The sequence below is a fragment of the Schistocerca serialis genome, chromosome 2, assembly GCF_023864345.2.
Source record: "Schistocerca serialis cubense isolate TAMUIC-IGC-003099 chromosome 2, iqSchSeri2.2, whole genome shotgun sequence".
NCBI lineage: Eukaryota > Metazoa > Arthropoda > Insecta > Orthoptera > Acrididae > Schistocerca > Schistocerca serialis.
Genome location: NC_064639.1, coordinates 275,007,683 through 275,031,174, shown reverse-complemented (window position 1 = coordinate 275,031,174; position 23,492 = coordinate 275,007,683). Strand labels below are relative to the sequence as shown.

General features: G+C 42.6%; 1 protein-coding gene across 1 annotated transcript; it reads left to right on the top strand.

Moving 5' to 3' along the window:
* Positions 1 to 481: 481 nt before the first annotated feature.
* LOC126455900 (glutathione S-transferase D5-like) lies at positions 482 to 22,138 on the top strand. The gene is made up of 4 exons (XM_050091658.1): positions 482 to 625; positions 9,094 to 9,152; positions 10,368 to 10,506; positions 21,968 to 22,138. Exons 1-4 carry the CDS (start codon positions 482 to 484, stop codon positions 22,136 to 22,138), a joined length of 513 nt encoding a protein of 170 aa, XP_049947615.1.
* The last annotated feature ends 1,354 nt before the right edge of the window (positions 22,139 to 23,492 follow it).

Here is a 23,492-nt window from a genome sequence, read left to right as displayed (position 1 = left end):
AGCCGCAAACGCTAAAAAGCGCGCCACTTAGATATAAACTTATAACGATTTTTTTCTTCTTGTAATCTCCTGGAGGGCAAAAGCTTCTTTACACAGATGCGTCTTCCGCAACATTCGGGACGTCTTAGAGAAACGCATAAAAGTGAGATAAAGAAACCGCTCCCTTACAAACTGATGTTAGTACCTATGTAACCTTCAGTGTCATTGCCTTGTTAAGACTATGAGACTGGTGATATTGTGACGTAAATCAAACTGAATATGTATCCGCAATCACCGGCTGATTGTAAGGCTATTTCAAAATTAGCTGCACCACATCTGCTCGTGTATTTCGTATTTTTTTAATGAAATCACTAACATCGCAAAAATTGCTTCTGTTCTCCTGTTTACTGCACAATGCGCCAAGTCCCAAATTGCTGTGGAGAACAGGCTATTTTTGCAAAAGTGAATTATTTAGTGCTCAATTTATTTTTCAGAAAGCAAAATGGCTCCGCTGGTTCTTTACAACCATCCCTTGAGCCCTCCATGCCGTCTGGTACGAGTGATCGCTGGTATTATCGGTGTTGATCTCAAAATAGAGGATGTAAATGATGTCTATAAGGACCTGAAGACGCCTGAAATGTTGAAGGTAAACTGTGTACTACTATTTACCTAAATTACCTACTTCATTATTTATTGAGCGCAAGAATATGCTTTCACAAACGTTCGAGGATGAGAGTTTATATGGAAGAAAACTATTTTAATTGCTTCCGATGAGCAAAGGAAATTTCATAGGAAACTTCCAGGCATTCGCTTTAAAGTTGTGTAGGGAATTAATGGAAAACATCTCTCTGTATGGTCTCCCAAATAGCAGTCCAATGCCACACTGCCTCCCCTCCTCGCTGGTATGCTTTAGATGAGAAAATGCTCGTAAACTCTATCATTAGCTTTGACACTAGCGGACTTCTTTCCGTGGGATCATCATAGGAATTTGGTTTTGGTTTATTCTAATTATGTGCAGATGGTGAAAGATCACATGCTTTGCGTTTTAATGACATTCAAGTTTTTCAGCCAAAAAGCAGATATACTGTATATAGATGCACTTGCTGCGTGTGTGCTGAAACTGGACATATCACGCCATCACCACTGTAACAGTGAGTAATTACAGAATGTTTTGGTGGCTAAGTGGGCATTTGTTAGACTAAATATTCAAATGTGTGTGTTGCAATGCTGAGATGGTACAAGAGCTTTTTTTCTGTTATTTTTCGGTTCTTTCACCTCTGGCAGTGTTTCGTAGATTTTGTAAGCGTTTCTTTGGTTCTTGTGAACCAATGTGCACAGCTTTTATTAATTCACAGTTTAAACAGACACAGAACAACGGTCAAATTCAGAAAACCTGAACGCACTGGGTAGGAAGCAGCGAGCGAACTTTACTGTGGAAGAATAAGCCGGAAACTCCGTAAATCCTTACGAAGTCATTATCAGCACTGCAGGTAAAACTCTATATGGCAATCTGTAGCCCAATCCAGAGTCGAGCAGCCAGGTTCCATTGCGTCATGAGGATGACGTCAGAAATCTTCGCTTGGCAAGCACAATGTCAGGGGAGCTCTTGCCCGCTGCTTATAAAGGCATTTTGGCCTCGAAGTAGCGGGACCAAGTGAGTCACTACAAGCGACCCTATCGTCAGTTGCATGAACTGCAACCTGTTTGACTCGATACGTCGATATCTTCTGTGGCAGAATCAATGTCGTTACCCGTGAAGAGTAGAAAACTGGGGCGTGCTTCGGAGTCAACGTAGAATTTATATCCCCCTTTAAATCGATGGGTAAGTCGATTCAGTGCTTGGAGGATGCCAAGACAAGGAACTGGGGTTCTTATTTTGAAGCCAACCTTCAGGAAAAAAAACCGCAGTGCGCACTTGTTTGAAGTGCAACAGCTACTGCTGTCACTTCACTTGCTTCTACCGCGTCGTCATACACAGGGTGTTCGGATATTCCTGTTACAAACTTCCTGGACTTGTAGTGAGTATATAATATTTTGAATGGGAACCCATGTCCGGAAACGTATCATTTCCGGTCTACGACGGTTTAAGTTCAGATATGTAACGCGTCCACGTGTGCTGAGGAAACGAGAAAACTCTCGGTGTTGCTTGTCTTGGTATGTCATAGGGGGACAGGATCATGTGTTCTACTCCTTGTGGGGTCGAAAGCAGTATTTACTTAAGGAGACTTGTGTAGAGATGGAGAAAGATCCGATGGCACGAGTTCCGGCCGCTGCGCCGCAAACAGAAGGGACCCAGGTGGCATGGAGAGTGTGTACCAGAACATGTTTCGTAGGTACAATGTCTGTGACAACGTCGGTGGTCGCCACATCGGGCCGCTGTTGAAATGTGTGTCAGTGCCGTTGCGTATGTACAATATGCGGTGTTTCTTTTTCGTTTTGGAATAATGTAAGGACTTGATGTTTACGTTTTAATACAAATGTGCTTAAGTGATAAATAAGTGTTTTATTATGTTCGCTTTCGAATTATTACCTAATAAGTCTGCTGAGTCGCGCCTAATTCAAATCCTCAAGCAGAAGTGGACGAGTTTAGCACCTGAACTGAAACGTCGCAGGACGTTACGTTTTCAAACGTGGGCTCCTATTCAAAATATTATTTGCACACTCCGCTCTACAAGTCCTAGAAGTTTGTAAAGGGAATTTCCGAGCACTCTGTAGGTCCCCAGACGTAAGTCTAGTAATGTCTGAACTTTAATTCCTAATTAAAAGGAATACGTTTTCATGTACTTGTTATTCACAGAAGTTCAGTAATGTAGTTTCTGAGACTTCTGTGTAAAATTAATAAGACCTATAACAACTAAGGCGACTGAAGATGGTAAGGTTACAGAATCAGTTTCTGTCTGCTTGTTAACCGAACAGACTGCAATATACAAGATGAATACGAACTCCGTAGACAAAATTGTGGACTTGTTCAGGAGTATTTGCTGAATATTTTGATACAATGCAGCAGTGGCCTTCGGTAGCTCATTACAGAGTAATTGCGTCTCTTTTGATTTCTTACCCCCGTATATCTTTGTGTGTGAATGGCGCTTAAAAATCTACCCAATAGCGAAAAGATCTACGGTACACGTTATGTGTCTTGTCTATAAAGTAACTTGTTCCATTCAGTCACAGTACTCTTCACCCCCAGCCTGGCATTCAGACTGCTCGGTTCTCTTTCGCTTTTTTTTACAGACAGTTATAGTTGTGCATTGACAGTGATACACAGGAGTATGGATAGGTTTACTGATAAGGAGTTGGCCGATATGGACTTCGTGTGTGGGTGCACTGAATACAGTGGAAGAGCGGCAGAACGATACTGCGCTGAGCTGTTGCCAATGCGGCGGCAACTGCTACACACTACTGACAGTTGCACGCCACAGTACTTTTGCATATTCTGAGAGTTGTTGATTTACTCTGTGTCATGTGTTGAACATTTTGGTGATTGCTATTAGAAACTTTTGAACGTACGAGGAGCGTTCAATAAGTAATGTAACACATTGGTTTCCTAAGAGCATGTTGGTTTTGTTCAGGATTTCAATAAACCGTATTATTCCTCACTCTTTTAGCTACAGAGCCCAATTTTTCAACACGACCTCCGTTCAGTGCGACGGCCTTACTAGGAGGGCATGTATGCTCGCACGTTACCACTCTACTGGTCGACGCCGGATCCAAAGTTTGCTTCATGTAACCTCCCCATCGCTAACGTCCTGCTTCTCGCGTAGTGCATACTCCATTGGGCCAATCAGTTGAAAGATGGAAGGTGCAAGATTAGGGCCTTAGGGTGGATGAGTTGGGTTACTCTCTGGTATGCAGATTTGTTCGCATTTTTGTGGCGTTGAACACACTGAAGTCGTTTCTTCAGTTTCCTAAGTGTAACACAATAACTTCAGAGTTGATAGTTGCACCATGCGGAAGGACATCAAACAGAAAACCGTCGCCATGACTTTACCGACTAAGGGAGCGTCTTTGAACTTTTTTCCAGACGGGAGATGATGTGGCGCCACTCCATGGGTTGCCGTTTTCTTTCCGATTGAACATGATGAACCCATGTTCATGTGACGATTTCCGACAAAAAATGTCACTATCAGCCTAGTAACGGGCAAGCACTTTGCAAGATCCCCTCGCTTCTAAACTGATACTGTTATTACTCAGCTTAGCCGCGAGTCCGTATAGGGTGATATATGTGACGTACAGTATGACTGGTCAGCATTTCCACCCGGACTTTGCGAGTGTAAGTCGGACCTTTCTTGATCCGCCTTGGTGGGTCGTGTCATCGGATTTCCTCCTACCTGTGCGCGGTGCAGCTCTCGCAAATGTCGTCCCCTGCAGATTCTTCATTGGCGCATTGGATGTCTCTGTCGGTGGAAGCTAATTATCTGAAATTGCTGTCGATCAACTTTGGGGTATTTATTTACTCGAAATTAACATTCAGAATGCCGTAATATCACTTTTATTCCTATTAGAAACACTCATGTCAGAAACTACTCGTAACCGAGAGTATGGCTACCATCGAACAAGACAGGAAGAGCTCTTATCTTAACGCCGACTGCCGACTTTGGCGCGCAGCCCGTATCTCTTACTAGTTTCGCCATAGTTCGTGGATTTCCGATCAAGTTCGTACTTACTAAGATAAGCATTTGTTAATGAACGGGTGTGAATTTTAACGAGGCAAAATTATGGTAAATAGTTTTAAACATCCAGAGGCTTCTCCTAGTATTCATGTGGTCATAAATGACTCTAATTATTAAATGTAAATAAACAAAGTCGGTGACTTTGGCGCCAAGATGGCGGTACTTCCGTCATGTATATTTCCCAGGCTAACGCTTGTTGCTACGGTCCAGCGCCGAACCCCACCCCATTACGCGCGACATATGATCGCTTCGTCACCTAGCCAGCCACAGTGGGAAATGCTCTCCAATTCATGGGCGGTTACGGACTTCAGCACATCCTAACTATCGTAATACATCAATGAGGAACAATAATTTATTAAAACTGGTAAAAATGTCTTCCTCACGTAAGAGGCACCTTAGAAGTTCCACACAGATGGTCCTTCGTGCTCTATATAGTTTTCTGTTAGGTGGCGAGGTACGCAGTGGGTACACACTTCCAGTACACCAGCTGGCGCACGAGTGCGTCAGCACTACCAACAGAGATATCCAGCTGGGCAGCGAGGTGTTTGGTTGCGATCCGTCGACCACGTTCCTACATTGGATGAGTCACAGCTGTGTGCGACCGACCGGCACACGGGAGGTTGGACAAGTTTGCACGACCTTGCGATGATGACATTCGCCTTGCCCGACGACTCACCGTGCTTTTGTTCATTACCCGGTTTCCACAGATATTCTGCAAGTATCGATGAATATCTGCGATGCCCTGGTTTTGCACCAAACGAAACTCAATGACAGCTGTCTGCCTGGAACGCACCTCCGTTATAGGCGGCATTCCGAAGGCCAACGCATAGCGCATCCACTATCGGAACGCCATGGTACTGTAGTGGTCGAAGCACGAATATTCCACGATGTCCCACAACAAATTCCAAATTTGCAATCGAAATTGGCCGAGCAAGAAATGCGTTGCGTTACTTACTGAAAACCTCTCCGTTTTCACTGAGACAAAGGTAATTTGAGTAACAAGCTGTATAAATATTAATTAAATTATTGTTCTGTAAGGTTCCATCGGATACCACGGGGTCCTTATAACAAAATTAGCAGAAAACGTCCCTGAACCGTCTCCAAAATTGTGTGAATGGCGTTTGCGTTCAGCCTGCATTACGACCAGTTTCTGTTATCATGCTCGTGTTGTGAGTGATGATATTAACAGTTTCTGCAGGGAACGTAGTAAGTACTTGCTATCTGGTAAACCGATATGTCAGTATGTACACTACTGGCCATTAAAATTGCTACACCAAGAAGAAATTCAGATGATAAACGGGTATTCATTGGACAAATATATTATACTAGAACTGACATGTGATTACATTTTCACGCAATTTGGATGCATAGATCCTGAGAAATCAGCACCTAGAACAACCACCTCTGGCCGTAATAACGGCCTTGATACGCCTGGGCATTGAGTCAAACAGAGCTTGGATGGCGTGTATAGGTACAGCTGCCCATGCAGCTTCAACACGATACCACAGTTCATCAAGAGTAGTAACGGGCGTATTGTGATGAGCCAGTTGCTCGGCCACCATTGACCAGATGTTTTCAATTGGTGAGAGATCTGGAGAATGTGCTGGCCAGGGCACCAGTCGAACATTTTCTGTATCCAGAAAGGCCCGTACAGGACCTGCAACATATGGTCGTGCATTATCCTGCTGAAATGTAGGGTTTCGCAGGGATCGAATGAAGGGTAGAGCCACAGGTCGTAACACATCTGAGATGTAACGTCCACTGTTAAAAAGTGCCGTCAATGCGAACAAGAGGTGACCGAGACGTGTAACCAATGGCAACCCATACCATCACGCCGGGTGATACGCCAGTATGGCGATGACCAATACACGCTTCCAATGTGTGTTCACCGCGATGTCGCCAAACACGGATGCGATCATCATGATGCTGTAAACTGAACCTGGATTCATCCGAAAAAATTACGTTTCGCCATTCGAGCACCTAGGTCCGTCGTTGAGTACACCATTACAGGCGCTCCTGTCTGTGATGAAGCATCAAGGGTAACCGCAGCCGTGGTCTCCGAGCTGATAGTCCATGCTGCTGCAAACGTCGTCGAACTGTGCGTGCAGATGGTTGTTGTCTTGGAAACGTCCCCATCTGTTGACTCAGGGATGGAGACGTGGCTGCACGATCTGTTACAGCCATGCGGATAAGATGCCTGTCATCTCGACTGTTAGTGATACGAGGCAGTTGGGATCCAGCACGGCGTTTCGTATTACCCTCCTGGAACAACCGATTCCATATTCTGCTAAGTCATTGGATCTCGACCAACGCGAGCAGCAATGTCGCGATACGATAAACCGCAATCGCGATAGGCTACAACCCGACCTTTATCAAAGTCGGAAACGTGATGGTACGCATTTCTCCTCCTTACACGAGGCATCACAACAACGTTTCACCAGGCAACGCCGGTCAACTGCTGTTTGTGTATGAGACATCGGTAGGAAACTTTCCGCATGTCAGTATGTTGTAGGTGTCGTTACCGGCGCCAACCTTATGTGAATGCCCTGAAAAGCTAATCATTTGCATATCACAGCATCTTCTTCCTGTCGGTCAAATTTCGCGTCTCTAGCACGTCATCTCCGTGGTGTAGAAATTTTAATGGCCAGTAGTGTATTTTGATCTTGATGGAGTAGTTGCAGTGTTAATGTAAACAGTGAGATGTTTTGTAATAATAGCTCTGAATATCGCTGTACCTTTCTAAAACCGGGAATGATATACTGCAGTGCTGCCATCCAAACGCTAAAAGATTATTCACAGTTTTATAGCTTATTCATCACAGACATCATTTGAACGTAATCTGCCTCATTCCCTAATTCAAGTTATGTAGATAACAGTATTAATAATGTTCGACATTGCAGGTTCACACGAGTTATATCGTCTTCTCTGTATAATCATATTGTCCAGGTGTAATTTACGCTAACCATTGAAATTCATTACCTGAAAACTTTGTGCTTTCATCGCTAGAAATTTGGTCAGAGTCACTGTCAGCTCTTCATGCACATGAACAAAAGAAAGAAATTTTGAAATAACTTGTAGCTGAATTTAAGAAATTATACAAGCCCATTTTAAATAATCAAGTAGAGTCCATCCAAATACTCATTTCTCTTTAACTGCCGGAAACTATCGTTCTCGAAAATTTGGGATACATGTTCATGACTCTAGTACTGTTCTCTATAAACCACTTATTTTTCCCTAGAAAGCTCACTTTGTCGACTAAGAGGTTAGTAGGAACAATTGAAAATATTCTCTGGCCTCACAAGCACTACCTTTGCATATACGAGGAACTGTCCAGACAAAGTGGTAACAAACGTCCCTCTCGTTTGACATTGCTGACCGCAAGTCTGCAGTGTTGGCACTGCGTATTCTCATTTCAAATATTACACAAGAAAAAAGAAATAACGAATAACAATTGGGAATATAAAACACACAATGGCCTTACACCAGGAATGAAACATCTCGATTCACATTTGGTCCTATTTAAACAATTCTCGAACTAAGACCTCCGAGAGGTCGGTCACCCTGACTTAACTTGTAACTCACCTTCACCATGTACCTACTAGTAATTCATTTTTCTAGCAGACATTTCCCATGTTCTAACGTCCAGTGTTGATGATTGACAACTGCAGTAATTAGAAGGTAACCAAAGAATGAGGTGAATAATCTATAGCGGGAATACGGCTCTTGCTTGAATGTTTGTTGTTCACTGGCAGTGAATTGTTGAGGCAATTGTTGCTCAGTAAGACATAAATTTTCTGTTACAATCCTAGTTAGCCGATGACAGCCGAGGCACACACGTTACTGACGACGCCATTTGATCCTGACAGCAGTGACTTCACTGTACGGCATACCAATCACCTGCTGCCCATGCAAGACTCATCGCGTATGTTCATATGGGGATGACATGTGGTACACATCTAACTCCGATTATAAGGACGTCATAAAATGCTATAAAAGGTAGCAGTTAGTGCAATAGCACTGCGAACCCCACACAAATGACCTCATGTTCAACGCCTACATCGAAGTACAACTTTCATCTGAACAAGACTGTTTGTTACCTTTAATTTCGTTCATCTTTGATGTATCCACGCATTGTAGCAAATGATCGAAATATGTGCAAAGAAGTACATATGGTAGCGTCCACATGTCAAAATAACATTCTCATCATTAATGAAAGTCACGCTTCTTGAATTTGTAAACTAAAATAGGCGGTAGTTATTTTTATAATGAAACATTCGACTTGTTTTCATATTTTGAAGTCATTAGTAATATGGATATTATATGAATAACTAAACTGACTTCTAACTTTCTTAGTTCAAATCTCCCTCTCTTTATTGTTTTAGATACCACAAACACTAACACTGAATAACCTTTTTGATGTGTTATGTTTTCTCGATCTTTTCAGAAAAATCCCCAACATACAGTTCCTATACTGGAAGACAATGGCCTGTACATTAGTGAAAGGTAAGCATTAATTATGAGTTACAAGTATGCATTAGATCTCTACTCACCATTAGCTAATGACTGATCCAGATGCAGAAACACCTTAAACACTGTTATGGAAACGAAACAGATGTGGATGAAAAGTAATGCTGAATTTCAAACTGTGTTGAGATATTATTTACATTCCAATAGCGATGTTAGAGACAGAGTCTTTATTCAGTCTGATAAGTAATTTTCAAGAAATCCCGTGTGGCTGTTAGAAATCGCGACATTTATCTGACGATCGGAGAGCAAATTACATTCACTTACTATAATATGATAAAATGAACCCTTTATCGGAGAACTGGTGGAGTAGGTACTAGCTCTTTGGTTTTAATAATCCTGAAAACCTAGCAATAAGCTCAGTAAGTTTTTTCCAAGTTCTCAAAAAGGAAACCATCATAAACAAAGTACACTATGCACTAGATAGAAAGATAAGTGATAATAAATTAAATAAACTCGTATCTTAACTTTGGTTTCGTTCTACTTCGCCAATTAAAAAAAAACTCCATTTCACCTGAAACAAATAAAGGAACATGGAGTTACCATGTATGTTAAATGTTAACATTAAATTAAATTTGAGTAAATTAAAGTTGCGCTAAACATTTAACGTGTACACATGTGTAATTGTGTACATGGCGGTATTCTCATGTTATGATGACAATGAATTCCATGTGCTAATTTCAGAGGTAAAACAATCTGTAGAAGCGTGGTTATAATATTTTGATTATATTAACGAAATTGTTACACTGTCATTAGTTAAAGCTTGGACGTCGTGAATAATTTAGGAAGTAAAGTGGCGCAACCCGTAGATCAATTACCGGAAACTAAGTAAATGTAACATTGAAGTAGTTTTATTGTGTGACGCTACTGCTGGTTTCCTAGTGAGGCATGTAATGATCCAATGGCCGCATCACATTTATCTGTATTAGTTGGTTGCAACATTGTCTACTATCGTGATGGCACTGTGGCTGTTGCAGCATTTTCCGTAATCGTACTCTACTACCAAGCCAAAGTTTCCCGCAGAAACAATTTTCACTACAATCTGGGCCTTCAGAAAGCCCATCAGAAAACGTTTCAGTTCAAGCTCTCAGCAGGTTTCCACAAATCCATATTAAGCTATCTCACAATGTGTTAGAATGTACAGTGATATGTCTGAGCTTGTATGTCACTAATATTTTGCTGCCTTGTTGACAGCCGTGCCATTGCCATGTACCTCGTCTCGAAGTATGCGAAGGATGACTCTCTCTACCCGAAGGATATAAACAAACGTGTTCTCGTCGACCAGAGGTTATTTTTTGATCAAGACTTGTACCACAGAATGTCGAATGTTTTAGTAAGTATTATGTCATTAATCTTCTTAAAAATGGATTCTCTTTATTAACTTAACACACAGACACACAGACACACACACACACACACACACACACACACACACACACACACACAGACACGCTTTGCCTCTGTCAGAAACTGCACCTTTTTTTATATTCTATATGATATGGTTCACATTTTCGTTCTGGTTTTACCTTTGTGCTTGATTATTTCTGCTTGCGAGGAAATTAGAGCTATACTGTTTGATATTAGGGTTTATGCCGATAAGGTTTACGTCCTTTACGGTTACTCGTCGCGATATCCACATAGTGTTAGAATGAGAAGTCTCTTCACTCACCAGTCTTCGTTTGAGGATGCCAACTAGCTTGCTTGCACACTAGGTTCATGAGCACACGAGGGGGTATCAGGATGTTTATAATCGGAATGTCCTTGATCACTTCCAACGACATATGGGTCATTGGAATCTGCAAGTATCAGTGACTCCTCAACCTTTGCATTTTTTACAGAAGGCTTCTAAGGCAAGGAACACGTGACTTTTAGCTGTCACTAACTGTAATTCTCTATTTACCAGCAGTAAGTCCACAGTAACCGTGATCGAGATTACATTAAAAATTACTGTCTATAGATGAGTAATGTCGGTGAACAAATCCTCAAATCATAGATTTAAAATATCAGTGCCTAATAATGAACAATCCCAGGCTCACCATATCTGTCAAACATCAACGAATAACTGGGGCACAAGTCCGGAAAAACATTCGCACTTCGGCATTGTCTACAAACATCAGAGCTATATGTTATGCCATAGTCTAGGAAACATTACCAGAACCTGAAAGTAAATTTGAACTTAAACTGATGCCGGGGCCATTTTGTAATCCTTGCAACCATTTCCAACAATTTTTTTGTGAAGAAGCTAAGGAAGACGGACGAAAATATGGAAACACCTAAAACACATTACCATTCCCAATACTGTGTAGGAAAACCGTTGGCACTCAAAACTACTTCCAGTCGTCTTGGAATCGATAAATAGAGGTTCCGTCTGGTTTTCAAATACCAATGGAATCGTATACCATTCTCCCTGCAAAATAGTGGCAAGCTTAGGTAGCAATAATGGAGGTGGATAGCGATCAGGCGCCATTCTCTCCCAAGCAGATCACAAAGGCTCAATAATATTCAGACCTGGTGACTGTAGCGGGCAGGGAAGATGCAACAGTTCATCCTCGTGCTCACACAACCAGTCCTGAGCGATGCGAACTGTCTCAACAGCGGCCCTGTCGTCTTGGGACACAGCACAACCATTGGAGAACAAACACTCTACCATAGGATAGACTTTAACATCCAGAACTGTCTCATAATCCTTGGCAGTAATGCGATCTTGCAGAGAACGCATGGGGCTCATGGAATACCGCGATATGGTTGCCCAGATCATCAACGACTCCCCACCATGTTTCACTCTTGGGACGTAAAAGCGGCCAAAATTTGGATACCGTGTGCAACGGGACCAATCCGACCAAATTACATTCTTGCACTGCTCAATATTCCAGGATTTATGACTTTCGCCCCATGTTTTCGTCTTACGAGCATTTGCATCACTAATGAGTGGTTTTGAAATTCCAGCTCTCCCTTCAACTCTCAGCTTTGGAACAGACCTTCAAGTTTGTTTGGTGACGAGAGGATTTGTGAGTGCGACATTCAGCTCTGCACCGACATTTGCAGCTGTCGTCTTTTTTTTTTCTTACAATCCTCTTCAATGACTGTGCGCCACTGTCACCCAACATACACTTTCGTCCGAGTTGTGACTTAGCGAATAATATTTTTCCGCTTTCCATGTATGCGATACAAATCGTCTATATGATCCCTTTGAAAACACCGAACACTTCGGCTATCTTGGTTATGGAAGCACCCACCGTACGATCACCAACAATTTGATCTCGTTCGAATTCACTTGGCTCAGACGTCGTAATGCACTCACAACTACACATTACACCGTTCTGACCATGACTGACACTTGTAAAGTGTTGAGGACATTCTAAAACTGACGTTCGTGGTCAAATACAACAGCGAAACTTGCAGGTTTGGATAGCATTTGCATTTATCTTCTAGCATACATTTCTCGCTGTGTGTCCATACAGTCTTAAGCCTTTCCGGCATAATAAATGTGTCACAAGGGCTTGCAACTGGGTGACGAGACGCGAATGAGCCACCGAGCCAGGTTTTGGCATAAAGTCAGGGATGTGCACTGGCAGTATCCACTGGAAAACTCACCTGAAGATGAGTGAATGGTTGTCAGCCTGAATATCGTGAAAAGGTGTCGACATCGTCGGAATATAACCCCGAAACATCATGAAATAATAAACGAATTGGCAATGACGGAAAGGGTGACACCCCTCAACAGATTGTATCAGGATCCTGCTACGACTAGACTGAAAGTTAGCTATATCCAAGCGCAAAACATCAAGATGCATTTTCTCGGTCGCATTCTGCGCCACACTCCATTGGGCCTGAGGGGGCCCAAACCCCTTCTAAAATTCGTTTGGGGGAGCGGAGCTTCTCACCCCCCCCCCCCCCAATAATTTAAGAAAATTATTAGTTATATTAAGCTTTGTAAAATCACAAAATTATGTTGGAATTTTTCTTTTTCTTCTTTGATGATAGTTACCTTATGAAATAAATTCAATAATGTGTTAAAATAAATAATTATTATGGTAGTAAGCAGGTTAACTGAAAACGAGTGGTGTGAATCATGACAGTGTTACAGTGCAGCGCGAGCACTTAGAATTTGTCCTGGTGTGCGAATCTTCGGGTAAAGTCTGGCGCCGGCGGGCCAGCGCTGCGGCCGCGGCGACATCCAAAGGACGGGAGCAGAAGCGCCTGGAACCCTCTGCCTCACGTCACCTTGACGCTTGAGACATTACGACGCCGCGGCTATATAAAACCCACCCTCCTGTTGTAGTCATTCAGTGTGGATACTTTCGTTCAGTGCATGTTGCAGACGTGTTTACTGTTCCGACTTTAGTGCCTAGTGGAGTATTTCGTTTGACTATATTTTATTCCTTTATTTTAGTCTCTTAGTGTATTGTGAATTAAATTTGCAATGAATAAATTTGTTAGGAAAAAGGCGTGCTTGGAAGTTGATGATAGTGCAAGTCAACCTCCAACAATTATTGTATCGTCAGTTGCTTCGTCGTATTCAGGCGAGAACTGTTCACAGCCGAAACCTGGACAATCCGGTAAGGGGAGATTTCTAAAGTATTGGTTGATCAAGTATACTTGGCTATAATATGAAGCATCTACCGAAAATGATTTTTGCAAAACTTGCAAAGAGGCAGATGCTAAAAATCTATTACAAATTTCTTCAAAAATAGAAGTTGCATTTACTTCCGTAGGGTTTTCTAACTGGAAAAAGGCTTTGGGAAAATTCCGTCTTCATGAAAATATGTTTACACATAAAGAAGGTGTTCTGAAACTAAATTCTATCACTAACCAAAGTGTGGCCTCCCAATTGAATGAATAGTTAGATAGTGATACGAAGAAAGGCCGATTAGTTCTGGAGACAATTTTTACTACCGTCGAATTTCTATGCCGACAAGGACTAGCAATTAGAGGGCACCAAGATTTAAACTCAAATATTTTTCAATTGTTGGAAATCCAAAAGAATTACATATCTAAGTTTAAAGATTGGTTAGGGCGTTCGGGGTATAAGTGAACGTCCCACGACATTCAAATCAAGTTCATTAATCTATTAGAAAAGTCTGTGTTGAGAAAGGTATTGGCTTCAATCAAGAAGACTGTACATTTTTCTATTATGGTTGATGAAACAAGTGACTCTTCGATTCACGAACAAGAGTTATTTTGTATTCGTACTCTTGATGATTCCATAATCATCAACAAAGACTTTATTGGTTTAAACGAGACCCCCAACACTGAACCACAAACACTGTTTAGTATTTTAAAAGACGTTTTTGCTTGTCTTGATTTTTCAAGTGCTGTGATGGTGCCTCGAATATGAGAGTTGAGTTCAAAGGACTAAAAAAGTTAGTTTTGTATCTACAACCAAAAGCACCTTATGTGATATGCACCACTGACAGTTTAGACTTGGCAGTTGTAAACAGTCTCCGCCATCTTAGGTCTAAGACGGATATTATGGCTTGAGCCAAGGACTTAGCATACGCTGTCAGAGTGCCAATGACCAAGCTGGTCTACCATTCCATTGCCCGACTCGAGGGACTAGGCGAGCTTCTAGTATCTTGAGAATATTGAAAAACTTTGAAGAACTTCTAGAGTTTTTGGGAACATTTTCTGCAGAGGACAAAAGAGAGGCAGGCTACCTTGAACCAATGTTACAATTCAAGACTTATTTCGGCTTACATCTTTATTGCCATGCACTGAACGCGGTAGAGGATGTCAATGAAAAATTTCAGTGCCCTCATGTGTTGCTGATCTGGGAAAAATATATGAGGGCTTGATTTGTATATTGAATGGAAGGCGTGATAGTTCTGAACACTTTTGGGCATTGTGTTTAAAAGAAAAACCTTCACAAGTTGGTGATCCTTCGCTTCCTCGGAAACGAAGTACGAGTATACCAAAGAAGTATGAAAACAACGAAGCCAACTCACCACACACTTTCAAAACCCCAAATGAATACTACAAAGCTATTTACATTGCAGTTTGTGAAATGGTGTAATCTTGCATTACTGAGCGGTTTGCTTCAACTAGACTCACATAGATCATTGAAGTTGAACAAGAGTGCTTGGCTTTTAGTAAACAGAGTTGAGACAAATTTGGAAAAATCAGCTGAGTTTTTCAGTAATGACCTAGACATTGAGAGACTGCGCTTACACTTGAATATGTCTGACTATATCGCTAATAAAAAACAACTGGTCGTAAAAAAACATGCGCGATGTAAGAAAGTAGATTACACTAGAGCCTCCAGTTGGAGAAATATTGTGTGAAGTAGTGAAGCGCATTAAGCTTCTCCAAGTAGTTCCAATCACGACAGCAATAGCAGAATGGTCATTTAGCTCCCTTAGATGTCTGAACTCATATCTCCGATCAGCAATGAGACATAAGCGATTGAACAATTTGGCTATTCTTCATGCCCACCGAGATGTTTTGGATGAATCTGATATTCGGCCAATCATCAACGACTTCATATTCAGTAATCCAATCAGATGGTCGACATTTGCACTTTCTTAAAGACACTAGCCCTAATAATGGCATTTAGAGCAATATTAAAAATCTTTATACAATAGAGAATTAAATACATACATAATGTTAAATTCTCAGTTTCGAAATATTAGTACTAGTTTAGTACTTTATTAGTTGTTTTCAACTACTTAAATATTTTTAGGGTGTAAGACCCAATTAAAACTCGATATTTACACAATTTTTGACTGAAAGTGTTGTGACTTGGCAAGACAACCAAGCCACTCTGAGGAAGCCGAAAGGCACTCGTTTAAGCTCACGCAGGCTGGCGTCAGGTCTGGAACAGTTAAAGGAATAGAGACTAGCAAAAAAGGTACGTAGCTTCTGGAATACTTAACTTTAATCCATAATTGGTGAACATCGGTCTGACGGTACATTCATCACAAGATAAATAGCAAATGATAATGGCGCCTTGCTAGGTCGTAGCAAATGACGTAGCTGAAGGCTATGCTAACTATCGTCTCGGCAAATGAGAGCGTAATTTGTCAGTGAATCATCGCTAGCAAAGTCGGCTGTACAACTGGGACGAGTGCTAGGAAGTCTCTCTAGACCTGCCGTGTGGCAGCGCTCGGTCTGCAATCACTGATAGTGGCGACACGCGGGTCCGACGGATACTAACGGACCGCGGCCGATTTAAAGGCTACCACCTAGCAAGTGTGGTGTCTGGCGGTGACACCACATTCCTCCCCCGCAAATCGGCGTACGGTTGTGTTATAAGGCTTCCGCCCGCCGTGGGGAGGACCCCATGTTGACGTATGCGACGAGGCGGGGAGCCTAACAATAGGCGAGGGTGTGCCACCCGCACCCTGCCATTCGGCCCGAGGGGAGCTAGGAAACGCCTGAAAACCTACTCCAGGGTGCACGCCAACATGTGGTGTATGCGCCCGTAGAGAGACAGGAGGGGCCGAAGGGTCGACCTCCATCGGGTCGGGGCACCCGACGGGCGAAGACGACATATGGTGCGGCGCGGGCAAGAGTTCCATGTCGGAGGACAACTGGTCACGGGATACGATCGGCGGCGCGTGACCCAGGGAGGCGCCCGGCGGTTGCAGCGACGCGTCCACGGCGGGCGTCGCCGGCGGGAGAACAGGCGGCGGCGGCGGCGCGTCGCCATGGGGCAAAATGGAAGGCAGCGTCGGTAACACCTGGGGCTGAGGCGAGCCAGTAGATGGGTCCCCAGGGCGCTGACCGGACGGCACCGTCGCTGAAAGCAGACGGGGAGCGGCAGAACCCGTGCGACGACAGAGGCGCAGCTGATTGAGATGCCGACGCACCTCACCAGAGGCCCCCAAAACCAGATACATAGCGCGGCCGAGGCAGCGAAGAATGCGCCCTGCGAGCCAACGCCGTGAACCTCGATAGTTGCGATAGTATACAGTCGCAAAAGCAGGTGTCTGCCGCTGCACAGGAACCTGATGCGGCGGATGTAGCAAAGACAGGATCGGCAGCTGTGGCTGTAGCTACACGACGAAAATCAATCGGAAACGATTCGACCATGTCATCGGTTGCCGAATCAATGAACATGCAAGCAAGTTCGGAGGAATTGAATGCTCTATCCACAACAACAGGCAAACGGGACAACGCATCGGCGTTTCCGTGCTTAGCAGTGGACCGACACAAGAATGAATTTCTGCGCTGTACGTGGAGGTACAGGCTTGGTCGGATGAAAAAGCGATGTCAAAGGTTTGTGGTCTGTGATGATGGTAAAGTGACGACCATACACTTAATCATGAAACTTAGTAACACCAAATACGAGAGCCAATGCTTCTTTCTCGATCTGTGAATAATTTCTTTGTGCAGACGAGAGCAATTTGGACACAAAGGCAATAGGGCGATTGTGCGAACCATCTTTGTGCGCAAGCACAGCACCGATCCCGAAATCCGATGCATCCACCATCAACAAAAGGGGCTTCCGGGGATCGAATGGCGTAAGACAAGTATCGGAAAGCAACGCCGATTTCAACTGGCGAAAGGCGCGTTCGCATTCCGTCGTCCAGACGAACGGAACACCTTCACGGCGTAAGCGATGAAGCGGAGCTGAAATGGAAGAGGCGTGGCGCACATATTTATGGTAATAATTTATTTTTCCCAGCACACTCTGTAGCTGCTTCAAATTCTGCGGCGAAGGCAAGTCTTGTATGGCACGAAGGTGCGTGGGACTGGAATCTATGCCTTGAGCACTGAGTACATGTCCCAGGTATGGCAAATCACGAGCAAAAAACACACATTTGTCCTTCCACAAGCGAAGACCATTTTCTCGTAAGACCTGAAATAATGTTCTGAGATTGGCCAAATATTCTTTTTCCGTCTTTCTGGAGATCACAATATCGTCCAGATAATTTGCTGCAGTAGGGACCGACGCACAAACAGTTTGTAGATATTGCTGAAACAATGCAGGGGCGGATGCACACCCGAATGGCAGTCGTTTGAATTGATACAACCCAAGATGCGTGTTAACCACCAAAACGCGCTGGGATTCTTCGTCCACCGGTATTTGCAAGTACGCATCTGCTAGGTCTAACTTCGAAAAATATTTACCCAGGCACAGTTTGTCAAAAAGATCTTCTGGGCGGGGTAAAGGAAAAGTTGCAATCACTAGTTGTGGATTCACTGTTGCCTTGAAGTGCACACAAAGTCTCAATTTTCCGGAAGGTTTTGGCAAAATTACTAAGAGTGATGCCCAGAGAGAAGCCTGCACACGTTCAATTACACCTTGTGATTCCAAATCGTGTAATGTTTTTGCGACCTCATCACGCAATGCGTGGGGAACATTGCGCGCTCTGAAAAATCTCGGTTGCGCATTTACTTTCAGTTCCAAATGTGCTTTATAGTTCTTAGCGCAACCAAGGCCCGGTGCAAAAATGTCTGCAAATTCTTCACATAGACGAGAAACACCGTCAGAAGGCACAGTCTGGTTCACTGATAGGATCTGATTTACTATAGACAAGTTGAACAACTGAAATAAATCGAAACCAAACAAGTACACTGCAGAAGAAGAATGAAGGACGTAAAATGACACAAGTTTTGTTTGTCCTTTGTATGTTGCAAGTAGGCTGCACTGTCCTAACACAGGGATATCTTGACCTGAATAACTAGTTAACTTAACATTTGTGGCTTGCAACAGAGGAGTGCCCAGCTGTTTGTACGTGTCTTGATTGATCAGTGAAACTGCAGCTCCAGTATCGAGCTGGAATGGTATCACTTTGCCGTTAATGTCCAATCCACAAAAAGTTTATTGTCCTGCTGACGACAACAAGAGCGACTGTGTCGTGCAACGTGAACTAACACTGGTACATAATCACTTGCGACTTGACGAGATTTCCGGCGATGTCGATGCACACTATTTGTGGGACGAACACAGTCACTGTTAGAGAGAGTGGCATTGAGTGGAGTGGGACGAACCACATGAATTTCCATGGGCGAAGTTTCACGAGCATGAGTATCCTTGGTTCGAATACGGAGTGAAGCAAAGGGCCTGGAATGGTTGTGAGTTTCCGATCTGAGCTTTTTCTGGCGAACACTCTGAACATGTCCTTTTTTTATTACAGAAAAACCAAATAGCCTGTCGTGACGGGCAATTCCCACACGAAGGTCTAGTAGCGCACTGCGGGCATGATTTTAGCACTGCATTTGCTTGCCGGCGTGGCACATGTGGCTGAGAGCCTGGCGGCAGCGGCGCGGCCGGGCGTGAGGACTGTTTACTGTTCCTTGAAGCTCGCCCGGCGGGCCGGTTAACCTGACACATGGGTGGCAAAGTTGCAAATGATTCCTGAGCAAAGTCAAGTGTGTCCTAACGATCCAATATCTCCATCACTTGTTGAAGGGAGGGATTGACTAGTTTCAAAATATGTTCCCTTATAAGAACATCAGAAACGTTCTGTGCAATTGCATCACGTACCATAGTATCTGAATAAGGGAACTGCCGTACGTTTTGTACAAAAGAAGGTATACCGTTTGGCAACTACATTGACTGATACTTTGAAATAAGCATCTAATGCAGAAAAAATTTAGTCGTAGGACAGAGTTGCTACGTCACGTCGGGGAAATAATTTGACTATCATATGGTACGTATTCACACCAACCGATGATAAGAGATAAGGCTGCCGCTTGTTACCTTGAATTCTGTAGGCGGCGAGATAGAATCCAAATTGGCGTGACCACTCCGTCCAGCTTTCCAGTGCAGCATCAAAATGTCGAAAAGTTGGTGCAAGAGCGTTGTGGCTGCGTCAGCGGTGGAGCGACGGCTGCCGCATCGTTTTGCATCGCACGTTGACCCTGGACAAGCTGTCCAAGAGCATCCAGTAAGCCCTGCGTCTGCTGATTCTGTAAGAGATAAAAATCGGACAGTACATCTGGAGATTGTGGCGATGCCATTACACAAGTAAATCAGGGCAGTTTAGAGAAGAACGCGGTTTTGCCTCGTCGCCAATGTTGTGGTTGGCAGGAGAGCCAACACTGTGTTACCAGAGGAGGCCGAAATGCACGCGTTTTAGCTCACGCAGGCTGGCGTGAGGTCTGGAACAGGACAAGGAAATTAGAATTTAGAAAAACGGATGTAGCTGGTGGAATACTTAACTTTAATCCATTAATGATGAACGTCGCTCTTGATGGTACATGATTCACAATATCAATAGTAACTGAATATGGCGCCTTGATTGGTCGTAGCAAAATGACGTAGCTGAAGGCTTTGCTAAACTATCGTCTCGGCAAATGAGAACGTAAGTAGGCAGTGAACCATCGCTAGCAAAGTCGGCTGTACAACTGAGACGAGTGCTAGGAAGTCTCTCTAGACCTGCCGTGTGGCAGCGCTAGGTCTGCAATCACTGATAGTGGCGACACGCGGGTCCGACGTATACTACCGGACCGCGGCCGATTTAAAGACTACCACCTAGCAAGTGTGGTGTCTGGCGGTGGCAACACATTTTGTTTCTTTTTTCAAAACCAAAAAATGTGTCAGGCTTGTCTAGTTCCCTCACCCAATAGTATCCAGTTTTCTGGGTTCTAATGTTGATCATGTGATACTAAAATGCTTAAAAATAAAACTCCCTATTTTTCATCTAAAATTTAGAAAATTTCCGGGGCAAGACGCCCAGTATGATCACCCCCCTCCCAAACATTTTTTATAAGTCAGCGCCCATAACTGTGGCTCTACTATATGTTGAACATAATACACTCTTTTAAGGAGGGCTCCCGTTGCTATCACTTTAAGAACAGTTGGATACTGAAATGTAAGTTGCATAACAAATACATCTTTCAAAAATATCTGCCAATAGCACTAGCGGAGGACTAATAAGAGACTGCACATAAAATTTCTCACAATAATTTCTTAATATTCTGTCTGGGAAGAGAACCAATGAATAATTATTTTAATTTTATTTTTTATAAATTCTCTTCCTTTTGCTTAAACATTATGTATGACGTTTCTTTTCCATCATGCACTGATCCACATTTGTTAACTATCCTTACACCCTTATCCAGGGCGAAGAAGAGAACGACAGCGCGTTTGAGGAAGAGTTCATTTTTAAGTGCTCTGTGTTACAGTCGATGTAGAAGAAGAGTACCTCAGTTTCACTTTACAAGGCGGAAATATTCTCTAGAAGACGATTTTGTTTCCTAATTGAGCAGAATGGTAAAGAAGCGGACTATGGTGAGAGAGGGGGAGACTTTATTTGACTTCTGATTGGAACATCCTGGGTCACGGTATCGATCCTAGTTTGAGCTTAGATACTGAATGGAAATCATCAGCAATGGTGGCCGAAGAAATATGGTGTATAAGAAGGCACCACCTCGTCAGTGAGGACGGAGGGGTTTTTCTTGGTGTGTGTGAGTACCTCTCAAAAAGGAAGAATCAGCATGATCAACGGAATGAGAATGTACAAAGCAATGAAAATCATTTCATTAGACATATAAATGTCTTTTTCAAATTATGTCCACAACTTGTATAAATAATATTGTTATATATGAAACACCACACTGCTGCCAACATTTTGTGAAACTAATTTCGACTGAGTCGTTATTTGGTAAACTTCACGATTTAAAAGTGATGTGTATACCAAGTCGATAATATTACACTGTGCCGTATGTTTATTTGATGCTGTGAGGATAAGTGAGCATTAAGCATAGCATTTAGCTCAAGATACAACTTTGTTATCTGGTCTGTAGAGAGTAATGCCTTTGATGATTTGCGTTTTTGTATTCCATCTTCCTACTAGTTGGTAGCAGTTGTTGACGTTTGCATTGATTTAATTTCCTGCTTACAGATGCCAATATTTCAAGGCAAACAAGCGGAACCCAGCAACATTGAGAAAGCGAACGACAGTCTGGAAACTTTGAACCGAATGCTGGATGGCAAACAGTGGCTGGCCGGAGATCGGGTCACTATTGCTGATTACGCCGTCGCTAATAGCCTGTCAGCATTGGAGGTAACGTGAAGTTGTCACACTTACTATTGGAAAGTTAAGAAAATATGAGAGAGTCATAAAATTGCTAAATGTGATGCAGAAAAGATTATTTTGGCGACTTACTGGAGACATCTATTTTTATTTTCGTTATCACACCACTGTCTCTACATAAAAGGAAAATGTCCTGACTGACTGACTGACTGACGTATCACCTCCCAGTCCAAACAGCCACTGATAGAATCTTGAAATTTGAAGGTGTTGATCTCATACTGCAGGAATCGTTTAACAAGGGATTTTTCCAAATTCCACGCTTAAGAAATAGGGAACGAAAAGATACGGAAAATATGACTCTATTATGGGAATTTTTAATCTCGAACTACGAAAATTGGTACTTGGTTTGTCAGTTAGAATTAAAGAAATAAATGTTTCAGCATTTCCTTGAGTTTAGCCCCTTTGGGATGAAATAGTGGGTGAAAGTGTTTTTAAATAAATCACTATTAAAGGACTATTAAACACTTATTAGAGTTACATCTATTAAAATTGATTTTTGATTTCTCGGTTAGTAACAGAAAACATGTGTTTCAAAGTTTTTGGAAATTCTTCCCCTAACGGCGTAAAAGGGGGGATGAAAATTTATATGGAAGTATTTCAGTATGAAAGATTTCTAAAATTTTATATTTTGCGTCGGAGTTTGAAACAAAATGATATGTGTTTGTGTTTTTGGAAATTCAATCTCTAAGGCGGATGAAATGGGAATGAAACTATTTATGAAAATATTCCGTTACCAGCTAAATCTACAAAAATTGGGGTTTGGCTTCTGATGAAATATGTGATAGGGGATGAAAGTTTCTATGGCAATATCATCATAAGAAGTCAGAGGGCTGGACTGACAAAGACCTTCGACTCCAGCTGCCAGAGTCTCGTTTTGGTTGGAAGTACATTCCGAAAAGACAATGCTCCAGTAGACTTAATTAGCGTGCAAAGTTTAGATGTTGCTATCTGTAAACAATATGAAATTTCGATTACATAGAATAAAAAAACAAAAAAACAAATAAGAAACAAAACTACTGCTCAGCAGACCATACAGTCTAATCGAGCGAAGCAGCATGCGCTAATCTAGTAAAAGATAATTTATGTCTCATCAGGCAATGTATTACATCATATGTAGCTCTTCTTACCGTTAACAGATAAAAAATTAGGTTTCTCAACATTGTAAATCTTAACAGAGGCTCTGAAGTATTATGTTGAAATTTTTTGAGCTAAATCATCTGTGAAGGTGTACTGACACCATCAGATACAACGCATGAAAACACAGAAACAAAAATTAGATTATTTTCAGCAATTATTTAATGTCTGATGTCGGTATCTCTTTTTCAGTTTCGTC

Bases quoted from the DNA above. Each gene is read 5' to 3' on its own strand.
- LOC126455900 (XM_050091658.1), top strand. From the start codon at position 482: ATGGCTCCGCTGGTTCTTTACAACCATCCCTTGAGCCCTCCATGCCGT. The intron at 626-9,093 runs GTAAACTGTGTA...CGATCTTTTCAG, and splicing joins AGACGCCTGAAATGTTGAAG to AAAAATCCCCAACATACAGT. The intron at 10,507-21,967 runs GTAAGTATTATG...TCCTGCTTACAG, and splicing joins ACAGAATGTCGAATGTTTTA to ATGCCAATATTTCAAGGCAA.